General features: G+C 44.7%; 1 protein-coding gene across 1 annotated transcript in view; it reads left to right on the top strand.

The window, feature by feature from the left end:
• Positions 1 to 16,332, top strand: part of NIPSNAP1 (nipsnap homolog 1) — a 244,073-nt gene that overhangs the window by 133,789 nt on the left and 93,952 nt on the right. The window contains exons 3-6 of the mRNA XM_078667188.1: positions 11,238 to 11,283; positions 13,118 to 13,212; positions 14,174 to 14,244; positions 15,071 to 15,211. Coding sequence (XP_078523314.1) covers positions 11,238 to 11,283; positions 13,118 to 13,212; positions 14,174 to 14,244; positions 15,071 to 15,211 — 353 coding nt within the window. The remainder of the gene's footprint in view (positions 1 to 11,237; positions 11,284 to 13,117; positions 13,213 to 14,173; positions 14,245 to 15,070; positions 15,212 to 16,332) is intronic.

The following is a 16,332-nucleotide window of genomic DNA, read 5'->3' as shown; positions in this document are numbered from 1 at the left end:
TTTCTTCGACGCCGCCGCGGTCCACGTGTACGCAGTCTCGTTTCATAGCTCTGTGCCTGCCTGGGTGTCGTGTCCGTGCCACTGTCGAGCCAGTCACTGACCTCTTCAGGAGTGTTAAAGAAGTAGGTCTTGTCTCGTGCCACCACCCTTAACTTCGCAGGAAAGAGCAGGGAATATTTGAGGCCTACCGTGCGTAGACGTCGCTTCACTTCCAGGTAATAGTGTCTTTGACGTTGCACCTGGACAGTGTAATCCGGGAAGAACATCACGTTGGCATTATCGATACAAATGTCTCAGATCCGTCTAGTTTCTCTCAGGATCGTGTCCCTGTCCCGATAGTTCAGTATCTTGAAGAGTAGCGGTCTCGGGTTTGAGCCAGTGGTGCGTGGCCTCGTGGGTACACGGTGTGCTCGTTCCTCCACGAAGTAGGGAGAGAGCGCACCCTCGGGTAGTATGTCCCTCAGCCAGTCCTCCACACGTTGGGCAGGATGGTTGCCCTCCCATTTTTCCGGGACCCCCACGAGCCTGATGTTGTTGCGTCTCGCCCGTCCTTCCTCGTCCTCAGCGCGGTCTTCCAGGAACTCCACTCTGCTCAGGAGGTCTTGTACCTGCTTATCCGTTTGGGTGACTTTGGGTTCGAGTTCCGTCACTTGTCCTTCCAGAGTCTTGGTCCGATCAGTCAATTTCCTGTGGTCCTCTCTCAGGTGGGTGAGATCGATGGCAACACTGTCGATCTTGGATTCCAAGGACGTTCTGGTCAACTGGAGTGACTGTTCCATGCGCTCCATAGCTGCCAGCACGCTGTCTAGCCTCGTGGTTACTTGGTCGGCAGCCATCTTGTTTAGCAATTTGACAGTCTTCCCTTTCGGCGGGGCCCCTCCAGTCCCAGTGCGAGTCCTCACCCCTCCGGACATGTGCAGGGTTGCCCGGCCAGCAGCGCACTTCGATTCACAGGAGGAAGTGGCGTTCTCGGACTGTGATTTCGGTGTTGCCTGAGGCTAGCGGCACGGCGTCGCCCGGGGCAGTTCCCGCATGAATGGCCAGCCGGCGCCCCACGCATCGGTCGCGGCTGCCCGCAGAGCAGCTCGGTGTGGCAGCGTCGCGGGGCAGACACCCGCTAATAGTCCTCAGAGGGCAGACCTGGACCAGAACCCCCTCTCAGTGTCCCCTGTGTCCTTGATGGCGCCGAACCCTCGACAGAAGTGCAGCTGGACAACTCTCACCAGGGCCTCACCGGCCAGCCGAGTATATGGAGTCTGGGGGGAGCTTTCAGTATGCGGATCTGGGCAGCGTCTCCACCAGTAGAGTGTGTGCCCAGCAGTGGGCGAGCAGCTCCAGCAGGTTCTTGGCGTCTCCTCCACGTGAGCCCCAGTGTCTGTCTCAGGCCCTCCGCAATATTCGCCGCTCGCCGCGGCAACGCAGGCGTGTGAGGAGGGGTCTCGCCAGGTGGTCCCGGTCCCTCGGCAAGGCTCGGAGGAGGGGCCCGGTCAATTGGCTTCACCGGTGCTCCGCCGGTAGTGTCTCGGGCGTCGCATTGTCACTGGGCGCGGCGTCAGGCAGCCAAGCAGTCGCGCCTCACGCCCGGATCGTCAGCAGCGTGGCGGCCGTGGTTTGCGGGCCGGGTTTCCGCTCTTTTCCAAACTGGGCTCGCCGCAGGTATCCAGCAGCAAGGTGGAGCTAGGATCGGGGCTGCTAGAGGGCTCCCATGGCTCGGCGGCGGTGGGTAGGGAGGCTGCGCACGCTAGAGTGGGGGCCGCATGTTGAGGCCTAGGCGCTGGGCCCGAGCCGCGTCCTCTCGTGGTCCCCCGCCGGCCGGGAAGCAACAAGTTCCGCAAGAGGGCCGCAGGAAAGGCCGGTGTAGACCGCGCCGGGTCTTTGACATAAAAGTCGGCTAGAATGCCGAAAACAGCCCTGGGAAGGTCCGCCTGCAATTTCGGGCGGCTGCGATGAAGTATGGTGGAGAATTGGCCCAGGGAAGGGGAGCTCAGCTCGGAGCTCTACCCTATTGCGACCTCCGCCATTGCGTACCTAGCCACGCCCCCCCCTGGAGATGTGTGTCTATGTAGGATAGAAATATTTTGCTTTACGACTAAACAACTGGCTTCCCTTGTTCTTCAGTTCGGTGAACTGACTGAGAGTCCCAAGTGAAAGATACATTTCTCCAGGACTGGAGCCGGGGTATGCCTCAGCTGTGTTTCTGATGATGCTATTGCTAACAGCCTCTGCCATAAGACATGGAGCAGATGTGGTGTTGGTTACACTACTTTGGAGCCTGCAAGCTTAGTTTCCAATTCTCCTGGAACTTTCCTGGGCTTCTTCAATCATTTTACATCAGTCTCAAACGATTATGAAAAACTCCATGCACTGGAATCTTTTGGAGGATGATGGCAAGTCCTAAGTCTTGAGGATCAACCTGCTCTCTACATCCATCAAACCTGATCGGCAAGAACACACTAGTTATTCTTTGGCTTTGAAGTAATCGTTTTCTAGGTGTGCTGAACAGGATTTCTGTCCCATGTTTAGAGATGCACTCAATGTCTTTAATTTCCTTTCTCAGTTTGCTGAGAGGGGGCAGTCTAATGAGCCAAAGCTTTTTGTAGGTTAGCCATTTTACCAATGGCTTGGGATGTAGAACTGAGCGAGACATGAGGGCTGAGATTAATTCAAGCATTCCTTCCGTCCCTTTATTTGTTGTAGGCATTTAGCAGGCTTCCTTTCAGTAACAGGCTTGGGAAAAAGAGTTTTCACTTGACTTTTCATCCAGTGTCAAGGTACTTTTGGGGTGTGACATGTCAGTGCTGTGCTAGGTTTTGTCTATATCTGAATTGTGAATGAAGATTTATCAAGGAAAAGATTATCGGCATGCTGACCATTTTATTTGATCTAATCTTCTGCTGGAGAGTACCTGATGTTAAAGCCTTTGATTTGGATGGTAGGATGTTTATGTTGAAGGAAGTCATTTGTACTATTGTAAAGAAGTAACTCTAGTACGAGATCAATTTCATATCCTATTCCAGAAGAAACCTGATAGAATGCATAATGAGAGTATATGAAGACGAAGGTGAGCAAGGCAGAACACTGTGAAATGTTCAACTTTTAGTTTCTTTCAGGATACCTTTTGCACCTGTGTCCCCTGCACCTTTGGCTTTTTTGTGCATTATCACTTTAGGACTCCAACCTTTTGTGAAAATAATTTAAAACCGACATAGGAAGAATACATAGCATAAATTGTCACAGTAAATAATCGTTAAATTCAGAGCCATACATTTGAGAGAGTTGTGAGTGTATGTTATTGCAAGCTGATAAATCGGGAGTGCTGCTGGTAAGTAGTAGCAAATGTTTAAAGGGAAAAATAGGGTTATGAGATAACAAGTCATGGAATTCGATTTAGACTGATACTTCTTAATAGACTTCTTAGTAGTCCATATTCTGCCTAACCGAAGACTCCACTCTCAAAATATTTGTTTCCAGTTTGGTCTAACAGAAGGGTGAGTAGACATGGTTAATATGGTGTGTATGGAATTATATCTTTCCATTGTAATTGGAAGTTGTTGAGACTGAGGAATTGAGGGTACAAGGTGGTGATTACTTTTAAATGTTGATGAGGGAGGTAATGGTATAGGATAAATAGAGCTGGTTAACGTAACTGTGTGAGAAAGTGGACCAGACCGTTGTTTATTCTATGGCTTGTTGGATCAAATTGCTGACAGTGGAAGCACATAGAAATATGAGCTTTGCTCACTCTGAGTGGTGTGGAGGCAAGAAAGCCTTTTTAGGTCCCGCCTGAGCCAGCTTGCATGCGCTGCTCTGCGAGGCATTTAGTAAGGGCTTTTGAACTCTGAACACACTCTTGTGCTTTTTTTTTTATTAACCCGCAATTGGCCTGTGCATACATCTTTCTAAGAAAGACAGCATGCAATTGGTCCAAGGCGGGTGCATGTCCCACCTTCTCTGTCCCCTGGTGTAGGGTGCTCGGGAGCGAGCAGCAGCCTGCACTGTACCAGCTGCATTCCTGACATTCTTTGCAGTGCCTGCGCGCATGTGCACCACTCGCTGGCTTGTTTCTCTTCAACTTCGAGGCCGAGAGTTTCGGAATCAAACCTTACCATGTGAATCAGAAAGAGAGGGAAGGCAGCTGAGATCGTTTACGTATTGAAGGAATCCGCATTTGAACATTCATTTAGGTTTTTTGCTGCGCAATTCACACTTACTGTAATTAATTTCAAGACCTTTTTTTTCAGAGCACACGGGTCCCTGCGTTTTATGCTACACTGCGCAAGCAAGTGAAAGATGCAGATGACAAAAAACCGAACTGTTCACAAGGCTTTCCTCCTGCTTCAAATGAGCAACCTGTTTAAATCAATTACCAGCTCAAAATGAGCAGCCTCATCTAATTAGCGTTAACCCATAGTGGGTTGCTGAATGAATGGGGTGCGGGGGGTTTGGTGGGCAGATGGACGCTACCACTATTTTCTTTCTTTCTGGACACACTAAAGCTGATGCCCCCCCCCCCTCCCACCCCAGCTAGTCGATTTCTCCCCTCAAAGCACATTTCTGACAGAGGAGGAGGCCGCATGTGCACATTTGTAAAGACCACCCTTAGCTGCTCGCGCCCCATCTTGGGACGGAAGATACGTGCTGGACGTCTCATCGCATTTTAATAATGAAAACGACAAAAACGTTTTTCAAAGCAAATACGTCAGTAATTGTCTTTGAAAGGAGGTAACATTCTCCTGGGGAAGGGGGGCAAAGTAACTAGTCACACATACCATTTACCACATTTTATTTTATTGGAACATTGCTCTCTTTAGGGTTTTTTGTGGCTACTCCTGAAATAATACACTGGGGAAATAGATAAAAGAAAAAAGAAAAAAATATATCGAAGCAAAAAATGTTCAGATGTTATAATGCTTGCCACATCCATGTACCGTCTCTAATGTTTATCTTTGGACTTTGACGTTTCCAATTCAAAATGTTTCATCTCAACTAAAGGATACAATGGCTTGCTGCATCTGCCGTTGTACGCTGCTTTCGAAGAACATGGACTTTTGCCGGATTTCAGAAGCCGATAAAATATATTTAATGTGAGCCATTATATTCGGCTATTTGCAGTTTTGAGTTGCCAATCATTTACATAGAGGACTACATGTACCAGAATGCAATTTAACAGGAACAGAGGCAAATGAGGGTTTGACATCTTCGCGGCCTGCTGTCCTCTTACTTGGAGCTTTTTTCGAAGTGTTGTTCATGCAGTAAACACCTGTGGCCCCGTGGAGTAAGTGGGTCATCAGATGTTTGTATGAGGCTAAAATGACCAACCTCTGTAGTAAGTGACCAGGCAGAAAGAAGTTGCCAGCAGTGCAAGTACAACTATAAGACATTTTTTATTTAAAATCTTTTTGAAAAAGGTTTTTCAGTTATATATAATGTCATCTTCGTTTGTATAAAGGTAACAAAAATGCTTAACACTTTTTATTATAACTTTTCAACATAATGCACAGCAGCCACAATGCTCTGCAACATAGGCAAAAATTAGGGCTAATCACATAAGGTCCCAAAGGCGAGACCTATTGGGTATGCCAATGCTTGTTACACGTCATATTAAAAGACCTCTCAGCTGATTCATTTTTTTTAGGCAACCTTGGAGAGATTTATTTTAAGCCTATTTTTAAATGTATACGCTATGAATAATGGCTTGCCTATGGCTGAATTAACACAAGTGGGAATTCAGTGAATAAGCAGTAACACAATTACAGAAGGCAACCAGTGCAGTTAAAATGTTTACCTAGCCCACGTAACAAGAGTTCATTATGGCGACATTTTGGTATCCTATCAAGAAGAGTTTTCAAAATCAACTCTAAAAGACTCTAATTGACCTTAGTTAAGCGTATTTAACTGCATCGATTGATTGCCTTCAGTAATTGTGTTAATGCTTATTAATTGAATTCATGCTTGTGTCAATTGAGCCTGTGGGGCGCACCCATAATTGTGCTTTTATAGGCTATTTTCAAATGTGGTAAATGTGGTACATGAAAAGAATGGTCACAGTGGTGTTCAATTACAATCCAATTTGAAAGAAACAAATTCAAGCATGCATAAAAACGATTTAAGCATCATAAGAAATCAATGAATAATTGTGATTTTAATTTTCATCACTAACCAATGAATCAATCGAATAGATAATACAATTAATGTATGAATCAAAATCATGAAACTTGGTGGTCAAGAAAAGGGGAGGCGTGTGAGTGTTTAGTGAGGGTTGTGTGATGGTGTAAAGGAAGGGGAAGGTAATGTGTATTACATACATCCAAGGATTGTAGAATGTATCCCGCCTATTACTGGGCAAATGTGTATAGAACAAAACATAAGATAGTAGGTACAGATACACAAATCTCTGTAGCCTATGTTTGATACATAACACAATATGTCGATGTTTCGACCCCTGTAATCATTAAGGTGATTTCAGCCTTATTGGGGGGGTCTTCATCAGGACCTTGGGGGAGTCATGAAGGGGGGGATGGAAGAACCGGGAATTAATTAAGCCAGCATTAATTAGGTGACGTAAACAAAAAGGGGAAAGGAACAGTGTTTTAGAGAATAAATAGGGTAATTACCAATGGAAAACGGCACGAAGAATCCGGCCGTCCATCACCACCTTTGGTTTTGCTTTGTTCGCCATAAGTTGGCAGGGTATGCGCAGACGTGAGTCCCTTGCCCACTTTGCCACTGGATTCAAGCAAGCCGGGCTGAAGACAGCTGTAATGCCAGAAACCTGTCCTCGGAAGCTTGTTTCCGGTCCAGGGAAGGCATGGCTTGGCAGTTCGGGCTGGACTGTTCCCATGAGGCACAGGGTCAGACTGATTTGCATATGGCCATGTCTGAACTGGGGTGGCAGAGTGGGCTAAAGAACGGTGATGGATTAAACCCAGATCAGTTGACTGGGGGTGAGTGCTTGTATTGTCAACGCTCCGTCCATCACCACCTTTGGTTTTGCTTTATTAGAAGAAGGGCCCGTAAGCTCCTAGAGGGTGAGAAACGAGAAAAAACAAATGTGGCATCATTGGTTCTTCAGTGATTTTATAACAAACCTAATCTGCACCTGGGGCTCTTGCATACAATACAAATTGTACTGTCTTTCGGGTCAGAAAGCTTTATTCAGTGTAAGGATAAGAAGGTGAGAGTTATCCCAACTGACCTGTGAACTGACTTAAATCTGAATTATTAATATATTATTAATTATGTATTTCTCAAAACATATTCTATGTCTTGTATTAGCTCGTTTTCCCCTACCAGTTATTTGATGTGATATGCTTTTCCCTGCCTAAATTGTTATATTGGATAGATCAGTGTAAGACTTGTGATTTTTTGTTGTTCTTTGTTTTGGGCAATGGACCAAAGCAGGGTAGAGGTGAAGAAGCAATATTTTTTTACTCTGTTTTTCTTGGCCTCAAACATGTTAGAGAAGGAGGTGGTGTGGATAATATGGAATTGTGATTGGAAGCTGAGTTTCATGTAATTGTCATAAGGCTGCTGCTCCGGAAATAAAGTGAAAATTGTAATCTTCTCCATTTTCTCCTTGATAGGATCTAGCTTTTCTGTTAAGATCGCTAGGAAATGTTCAATTGCTGTGCAGACTCTGCTACAAAACATTGCTTTTAGTGGGGCGAAGTGGTAGGGTTTCATTCTAGACTAACATGTGAGGCTCTCCTGCTCTTCCTTTTACCCCTCTCCCCAGTCCCTTTTCCATCTTTGTTCTTCTTTTAGTTAGACAATGTTCAAAGCTGCATTGCAGTGAGAGCCCTTCCAGACATCATATCTATATGCGATAGATACAGGCGCCTCTGGCTGAGTAACTCAGTTCCTGAAACAGAAAACCAATAACACACCAGTGCAGAATAAACTGTGAATGTAGCTGCCTTGATGAGGGCCAGCCATGCCTAAAGTAGATGATGATGTGGTCTCCTTGATGACCGTAATGACGTCTCTTCTTGAATGAGTGAGTTTGTCTGGGTGCAATCTGCCCTCTGGTCCAACAATCCAGGCTCCTCCTCAAGTGGCGGTCACGCTCTGTTGTTAGCGGCTGTTCATATGAAGCTGGACCCATGCTTCAGACTGTCAAAGGTTTGGCTTGGGGCCTGCTGTCTATAAAACCGTCTGCTGACTCCTGATTATGCAGACACACGTTCCTTCTTTGGAGGCTCATGATTTTTTCGAGTGTCTTACACAGGATACTGTCCTTTTCAGCACGTGTGCAGCTTTGCCTCTGAAGTTATACAGACCAACTGTTGACTGACACAGGTCTTGGCCAGTATGATTTGCCACCCTGCATTATTTACTGAAAGCCAGCATTAATTAAAAGTGAGTCCTTGTACAGCCTGGTGTTTCTTGCAGAGCTGTTTTTGATCGCTGTATTAAGACTATTTTACTTGGGCAACCGTTTTACCTCTCCTCATTGTGTGTTTTGCACGGTACTTCTACTTTCCAATCCAATGTTGCACTAATGAGTTTTTGAGTGGCGTGCGATGCATGTTACCTGCTGCTTTGTCATAGTGCATGTTTTTGTGAACAATTTCTATACTGAAACCTCCAAGCGTTTCCTGTACCTCACACAGTACAGGCTATCTCTGTACAGGATTATTCACTTGCATTTCGGTTCTCTTATTAAATAATTGTGTGTTGCACTTCGGAGATGAGGATAAAGAATACTATTTGATCCTTCTTTATTTTATTTTAAAGTATTCTATTAATTTTATAAGCAGATACATTAGCATTTCTGTTACAAGGTTAGCCAAACATAGTTTGTAGAGCAGTGATTACAGGTACTTTGAAATATATGTTTAGCTAACCCCCCTAACTTTACTTGCTTGAAAATTAGGCAAAGGATGATAGAAATAAAGAAACAGGAAAGAAAGGGGTGAAAAGAGGATAGAAGAGAGGTTATGTAGCAATGAGCCTATTGGACTTCTAGCCATGTGACACAGCCGTCACCTCACTAGTTAGCTTATGGCAAGATTGGTAGCCATGTCAGGCCCCCGATGCCTCCCAGGCCATGGTAGTAGCGTTCCAACTCGCTCGCCTCACCGCCCACGAGTGGGGGAGGGGGTTTGGGAGTCGGAATGGTTTCATGAGGGTACCTAAGAGTCTAGGTACGTGTCAGTGACCTCCACATCCCCCTGGTTGCTGGTCTCCAGGGTGAGGTCTGTAGTGCAATGTCATCCGCGCCTCTGAGGAGCATCTATTGGGAGTGCACAGTTGTGTTTTTTGTTTGGCTGTCCAAAGGCATATTGTCCAAGCCTCAGGTAAAGTCATCAACTGACATTGTTTTTTTTTAAAATCTGAATGACTTCAAATAGTACATGCTCACTGAAATATAGAAATGTTTTACATTTTCAATACGTGAAACGCAATTCAGAGGTATCTATAATAGACTTGAGTATACTAACATTTGCTTAACAAATCTGCAAAACAAAGAAGTCTTCAAACTGCATTATCAGTTCAACAGAGTATCTCTAAAAAGAAGTCAATTTCACTGTTCAGAGGGCGTCAAAACATTTGATTACTTGGGGTATCAGAATCTCAAAATCTCAGATAAATTGACCTGGAAACCACATATCGACAAAATGGCCCTGAACCATAAGCGGGTTGTGGGTGCCATAGGTAGAGAGCATCGCTCATCAAGATCCAGGCCAATTGCCCCTGCCCTCGTGATTTACGCAGCCAAGGCCGCAGGCTCGGCACTATATGGAGCCGAGCTTTGGGGCTTTGAAAAAATCGATGACGTGGTAAAGGCTGAAAACAAGTTTTCTAGAGAGTTGGTCTCATTACCACAGGGGACCCCAACCAAGCCACTATTGAGCGATTTTGGACGCCGCTCATTGAAAGATCTCGCCACTCTACGCCCTCTTCTCTATTGGGCTCGTCTGTGGCGTACACCCGAGTTATCCAAATACGCCGACGGCCTAAGAGAAGTGATGCATCTCGAGGGATCCCACAAGATTAGATGGCTCTCAAACATTAAAAAGTTCCTCATAGCATTGGGCCTCGGAGAAGTCTGGGATACAGGGTCCCCGTTGAATAAGATAGCCATCAAAAGTGCCTATTGGGCTTGGGTTGACAGTCAGGAGACTAGAAACCATGGCCTAGGTAAGCTGACTGATGAATTTCTCTTGCATAAGCAGGCCCCAAGCCTAGAACCCTACCTAGATTTTATTCAGAAACCCAGAGACCGGGCTCTCTACATCCAGTTCAGATTGGGCACACTCCCAGTTCGTGAACACACCAGTATCTGGAAACCTCCCTACCAGACACACCCGCTTTGCCCACACTGCGATGGAGTGGTCGAAAGTGTCCCGCACCTTGTCTTTGCATGTGCTGTTTATACTAAGCCAAGGAAAAAATGATTGAATCCTGTTTGTTGGCAACTAGGAACAAGGAATCACCGTGAAGCGTTGAGAATTCTACGATCAGACACTAATACCACTCTGGTCTGCGGTGTGGCGAAAGTTCTTAGTTGGGCATGGGCGATTAGATTGAAGAAGTTAGGCTCCGGATGAAGCCCCTTTTAAAATTTTGTATTACTCTTTGTCTCAAAGCCGAGTTAGTTTAATCTATTTTTTTGTGTATTGTGTGCCCTTTCCCCGATGAATTGTTATGCATTGTTTGTATAATTAATTATGTGAGACATGGAGAAGGGAGAAGGGAAAAGCAAAAGCTGTTTTACTTTGATGTGTTCTTTTTAATCTCCCGTTAATATGGTATCTGTGTTCTAATTTTTTTTTACATTTTTATATTTGGACCCTTTTTTAATAAAATGTTGAATGCTTTTATGATATACTCATATCGAAATAAAGCTTTGAGATGAGATGTTCAGAGGACGTAGCTGATTACATTTCTACTTATGCGCGAGTTCAGTACAAATTGATAAGTGTGCAGCTAGTCCTTAACCGCATGCGTGCGGGCGGAATTCCGCTCGCACGCTGAGATTTGCGGAACCGCATGTTACGTGACGAGCTGGGCTCGTCATGAGCGTGCGAGGAGGCTACCTCATGACGAGCCCAGCTCGTCATGAGCGTGGAAGGGGGTTAAGTCTGTGATACCTTTGCAATGAGATGAATGGAGACGCATGATGGACCTTCTCCAGAGATGTCAAATCTTTTTGTTTCTGGTCGAGTTTAGGAGGATTTGTTGGAATATTTTGTTTGCAATTTCTTGACTGATTCTTGTTTTCTCTCTTGCAGTTCACAATGTGAAGCCAGAGAATCTGGATGCTTACAACAGCCTAACGTAAGTCTCCCACTTATTCTATTAAGCCTGTGTCGTATTTGGTGGTCAGAATTGACATCCGCCTTTAACATTTGGTGGCTAGGATAGAAGTATCCTAGGCATAGCTGTGACGAAAGGGAAAGGGCCAGATGCAGTGACCAACCCATCGTTTTGTCATCAGTCAGCCAGCCAACATAGAAAATCCATTCCAATAATGAAAGTCTGGATAGGATAGCAGTGTCAGAAGATCAGCTGCCACTGTGTTTACTCGCTGTAGACAATGAAGTGGAAATTGGGGTAATTCAGGTGCGTCTCATTTACATACTCCAGGTGGGGCTGCACAAAGGCAATTGCTGCACCTAACTGTTGAGGAAAGTGCAGATAAAGAAACCTAATCAACCTCAGATAGTGCAAGTTATACTGTAATCGTAAATTGTGACGCTACTGTAAGACACTTGTTGATCTAAAAATAAATAAATCCAGCGTTCTTGATAATAGCAGGATAAGGAACGGGTAGAAGGTAAAATTGAGGAACTCCAAGCCAGTGTGTTGGGCCTCAAAACAATTAACCCTGCTTTTAAGGGATCAAGTTTAAATTTGCTACCATTCACTCATTTATATACAGCCATTGGAGATGTAGCTGTTCTAGTCTGGCTGTCATTTTGGATGAAAGACTCCCAGGGAATTGTATATAATACACATGATTACACATCCTTTATGTTCAGATCTCAGTTATGGTAAGTTAAATATCGTGGAAGGAGTAGAACCTTGCAATAACTCTGTGGATGGCATGAGCAGAAGCGGGCTTAAATTGTGATTTATTTATAGCTGATATGAAGGATGTCAAAGATGAGAAGATTTTTTTTTAATTGTTTGACTGATTACCTTCTTCAGTGAACCAAGACTCATTCCCACCACGAAAGGGAAAGCCGGTGTGAAGTCCCAAGAGAGCCATTGACTCGATCAGTGGGATTGTTTAAGTTTGTGTCAAAATATAGCTTTGTTGGCTACTAAGTGGAGCCAGAGAGTGTGATCATCTTCATGAATCCTCTTATCCGTCTAAAGCTTTAAACTCAAGATATTTGAATATTATTGATATTCTTTAAAACATATCAGAGACGTATTGGGCTTAGGCGAATCAATCTTAATTGACATAAGCAAAGACTTTAATTCCCAGACAATCAAACACAATTGCTTTTTTTTTTATCCGACTTTGTGTGATGCGCTGTAGGTGGAGTTCTGGGTCCACAATTAAGACTCACCTAGAATCTAATGTGTTACTTTATTGGGAGGGAGGGAGAGCATTACATTTTGAAGCATATATGTGCTTTTTGATCACTCTAGACTACTCTGATCGGTAATATTTGGGTGGATTCGTCTTTATACCATTTTAAGGTATTCATTAGACATTCAACCATGAATGTTGTTTCTTTTTTTTAGTGGAACCTCAATAGCAGATACCAAGTTTTTGCATTGGGTATTAGTGAAGGAGAAGGCTGATGCCTTGGCTTTCTGACAGTTAGTTTTGTGAAAAAGGAAACGAGTTTCTGTTTTCTACCTTCGTACAAGAGTTTTGTTTTTGTGTAAACAACCTTTGACTTTTGTCGGGAAATGCCACTAGTGCCCTTACATGAATAACATCCACCCTATAGCTCAGCACCATTGTACAAGATAGGCTAAGGTTTACAAGAAGATCATTTGTTCTAACTCTTCAGTAGAAAAAGTCCAAAATGGTGGTAATAACCAGAGGATAAGACCTTGTTTCTACTTTGAACTGTACTGCCTTCTATTTCTTAGAATGGGTCTCAGCAACACTTCAAGGAATCTTTTGTTGATGCTTCTGCCTTTCTTTCAGAGAGGAAGTGCTTCCAAAGCTGCACAAGGCCACAGACTACCCGTGTGAGCTGATTGGAAACTGGAACACTTGGTATGGAGATCAGGACCAGGCAGGTGAGACTAACTAGGCTAGGCAAGCTTAAAAACCAAAATACACTGGTGAGTTGTAGGGACAAGATCACACTATGTATTGTCCTAAAACAGATGTAACGTATGAGGTGGAGTGCCGGGTGGAGGGGTCATACAGGCAAGGAACCGTCCAACACTAGAGAGTTTTAGGCATATGGAATCTTGCACTCACGAGTTGTGCAACTGGGAATGACCTGACTATGCACTTTAGGTCTGGCATTCGTTTTGGCAGCACAAATTGCTATCCAAGTAAGCGTTGTACCGGGCATAACTTTAGGAAGCAGGATGAGTAATCCATGCACAATTTACCTTGACGGGCTTTGTGTAGGTTATAGGTAGCCATAAAACAAGCACAAATTAAAGCAGTTATACGTTTTTTTTAGAGATTGGCCTTCAGTCATTTGTCCCCCAGAGGGTCTCCAGGTTTTAGTTCTGCAGGCATTGTTAGACCCATGTCCACAGGTTGTGTGGCATCTGTTTCCGAAGCAGAGACATTCTCAAGCTTTTTAATAGTCAGTTGGATTAGTAGCTTGCGTTACACAAGCCGGTGATGCCGAAATATCACAATATATTGCTGTTATATTAGTGTGCATGAGCTGTGCTTGCGATGTCTAATTAGTGTCAGCTTTCAAAAACGTGTCCCATGAGGCTAGTCCATGTTTTACATGCAGGGGAAGCTCTTCAGCCAGTATTTGCCCCAATATTAGTTATGTTGAGATATATTGTTTAGGTACAAGCTGCCCCAAGATGAATTGTACTGCAGGCAGGGCCCTGATTGGACCCTTTTCCTTCAGCATGAATTAGGCAGTCTGGTCTTTCTACCAGGGAGTTGTACACCTTGCAGAGTAACACAAGTAATGTTCTGTTTTGCAGTCTAGGCATTGGTTGGCCAATTAATGTATTGTATGGATTATTAAAAGTAATAGCCTTGCATGTTTTGTTGTAGTGCACCTGTGGCGGTTCTCTGGGGGCTATCCTGCTCTTACGGAATGCATGAACAAGCTGAGAACCAATAAGGTACTTGGGTTTTTAACAAATACACACTTCATTTTGTGTAACAGAAGCAGTCTGAGACATCCCTTCACTTTCTAAAAGCTCTGCTGCTAGGAGGCGAAAACAAGCTGCACAGGCAGTTCTTGCTGTCAGACCAGTGTGGCCCTGTGCAATCACCTGTCATTGTCCTTACTGTTAGCCATTGGTTGCTCCTGCATCAAGGCATACTATGCAGTCTGTGAGCTCTTCTGATGTACTACTCAGTTTTGATCTGGGGACCTTTTCAATGATCTTCAACACGGGGGCCAGTGGGATCACTTACACCAGTTCTTACTTTAGGACTAGTGGGTTAATCGTAAGCACTGCACCCTGGAGGAGCATTTAGATCTTTAGCACTGATCATCTGCTGCTGTTACTGCTCTGTTCCAATGAGATTGTGTACAAATCTCCTTATTGGGGGTGGGGGGTGGGCTAGTCTCCTGCAGCTTTGCTTGCCTTTCCGTGGTGCCTAACGGGTAAAGTGAAACCATCTGCAGCACTCCTTCCTATGGGGCCAGTGAAATCCATTGCATCAGTCCTCACTGTAGAACTAGTAGGATCTCTTGCTGCAGTCCATAACTTAGAGCACTCTGGGTCATGGGCAGCTGGTCTTGTGAGGCCATTGAGATCCTTCTGTAACAAGAAGTACTATGAGATCAGTGGCATTGCTCCCTTTAGTGTAGTTGTCTCCTGGTTACTGTATGTGCTGTCTCTTCTTGCTAACTATCTCCCGCTCCTTATAGTAATGTAACCACTCCCTACATGACGTGATGTCGGCCCTTCATACGGTCATGTTTCTTCCTCCTGGCAGGAATACAACGAGTTCCGGAAGGAGCGCAGTCAGATGTTGTTGTCCCGCAGGAATCAACTGCTTCTTGAGTTCAGTTTCTGGAATGAACCGTTACCTCGTCCAGGGCCGAACATATATGAACTGAGGACCTACAGGCTCAAGGTACTTTAGGTTTAACCTCCCCTGAGACGGGTGGGGCTTCCCGGTCCATGCAAGGTAATAGCATACGTTTGACAGCTGTCCTTTTAGAGATGCTGCAGTCCTGTGCGAATGTCCTTCTAGGTCGAGGTGCAGATGGAACTAAACTACACCGTATGGCCTGATACTGCAGCACCACGAGGGGTCCTTAAGGGGTTCTAATCTATAGTGCTATTTTTTTGTCCCTGCTGTCCTATGCGCTGATGTTGCTGACTGATGATGCAGATCGGTGTTGGGGTGATGGACACTGCTGTCCTGTGAGATGGCCTAGTTATTGCTGTCCTTTGAAGGCAAGATGGGGGAGGGTGATAACGTGGTTCTGCAAGGAGCGGCATGAAAGTCCTGGACTGAGGGGGGACCTTTACCTAGAAGCCATTTGAGGGAAGCTCGATATTAGTGTCTTGTTCGGGTAGGACAGTTCAGATCTGCTATTTCCATTTATGTATGTATAGCTGTTTATAGAGGACAATCTGGTGCATGTAAAAGGAGCGCAGGAAGTTTGGATGAAGGGGATAGGAAGAAAGGTTCTTGGTTTGTCTATTGACAGTAGGAACTTAAATCCCCTAGCTGTGTTTTTCTTTTTTTTGCTGAAATGTTCCCTGAAGAGATGTTTTTAATTAATTTGTCAATTGCAGGGGCAATGAACAGAAGTTGCAATGGATGCTATCAGCAATCTGAGCTGTGTAGTTTGCAAAAGCATGTCTTCTACTTTTTTCAACTTGCCTTATAATAAAGGGATGTCTCAGCGTTTTGGGTTCAGTCGGCCTTCTGAAATAATAATTATTTGGCTTAATACAGAAGTGCATTTGTTATTATGACCTTGTAAGAAATGCAGCATGTCTTGAAGATGATGTATGCTTTTAGTGATTATCAGTATACGTCTTACAGAGACCGGGATATAATAACATTTCTTTAGTCCTTTGTTGAGATCAACAGTGGTGTTCATGATTCTCTTCAGAAGAACTGGAATTGGCTTAGGGAGGCTGGCGATTGGCAGGAGATCCTGACTGGACATTGATTGGATCTGAAGTCCAGTTCAGCAAGATAGGTTTTTTTCTATTGGGAGGACTGATAGCTGCTGAGTC

This window comes from Lissotriton helveticus, chromosome 11 (genome assembly GCF_964261635.1).
Source record: "Lissotriton helveticus chromosome 11, aLisHel1.1, whole genome shotgun sequence".
Lineage (NCBI taxonomy): Eukaryota > Metazoa > Chordata > Amphibia > Caudata > Salamandridae > Lissotriton > Lissotriton helveticus.
This window is presented reverse-complemented; position numbering and strand designations above follow the sequence as displayed.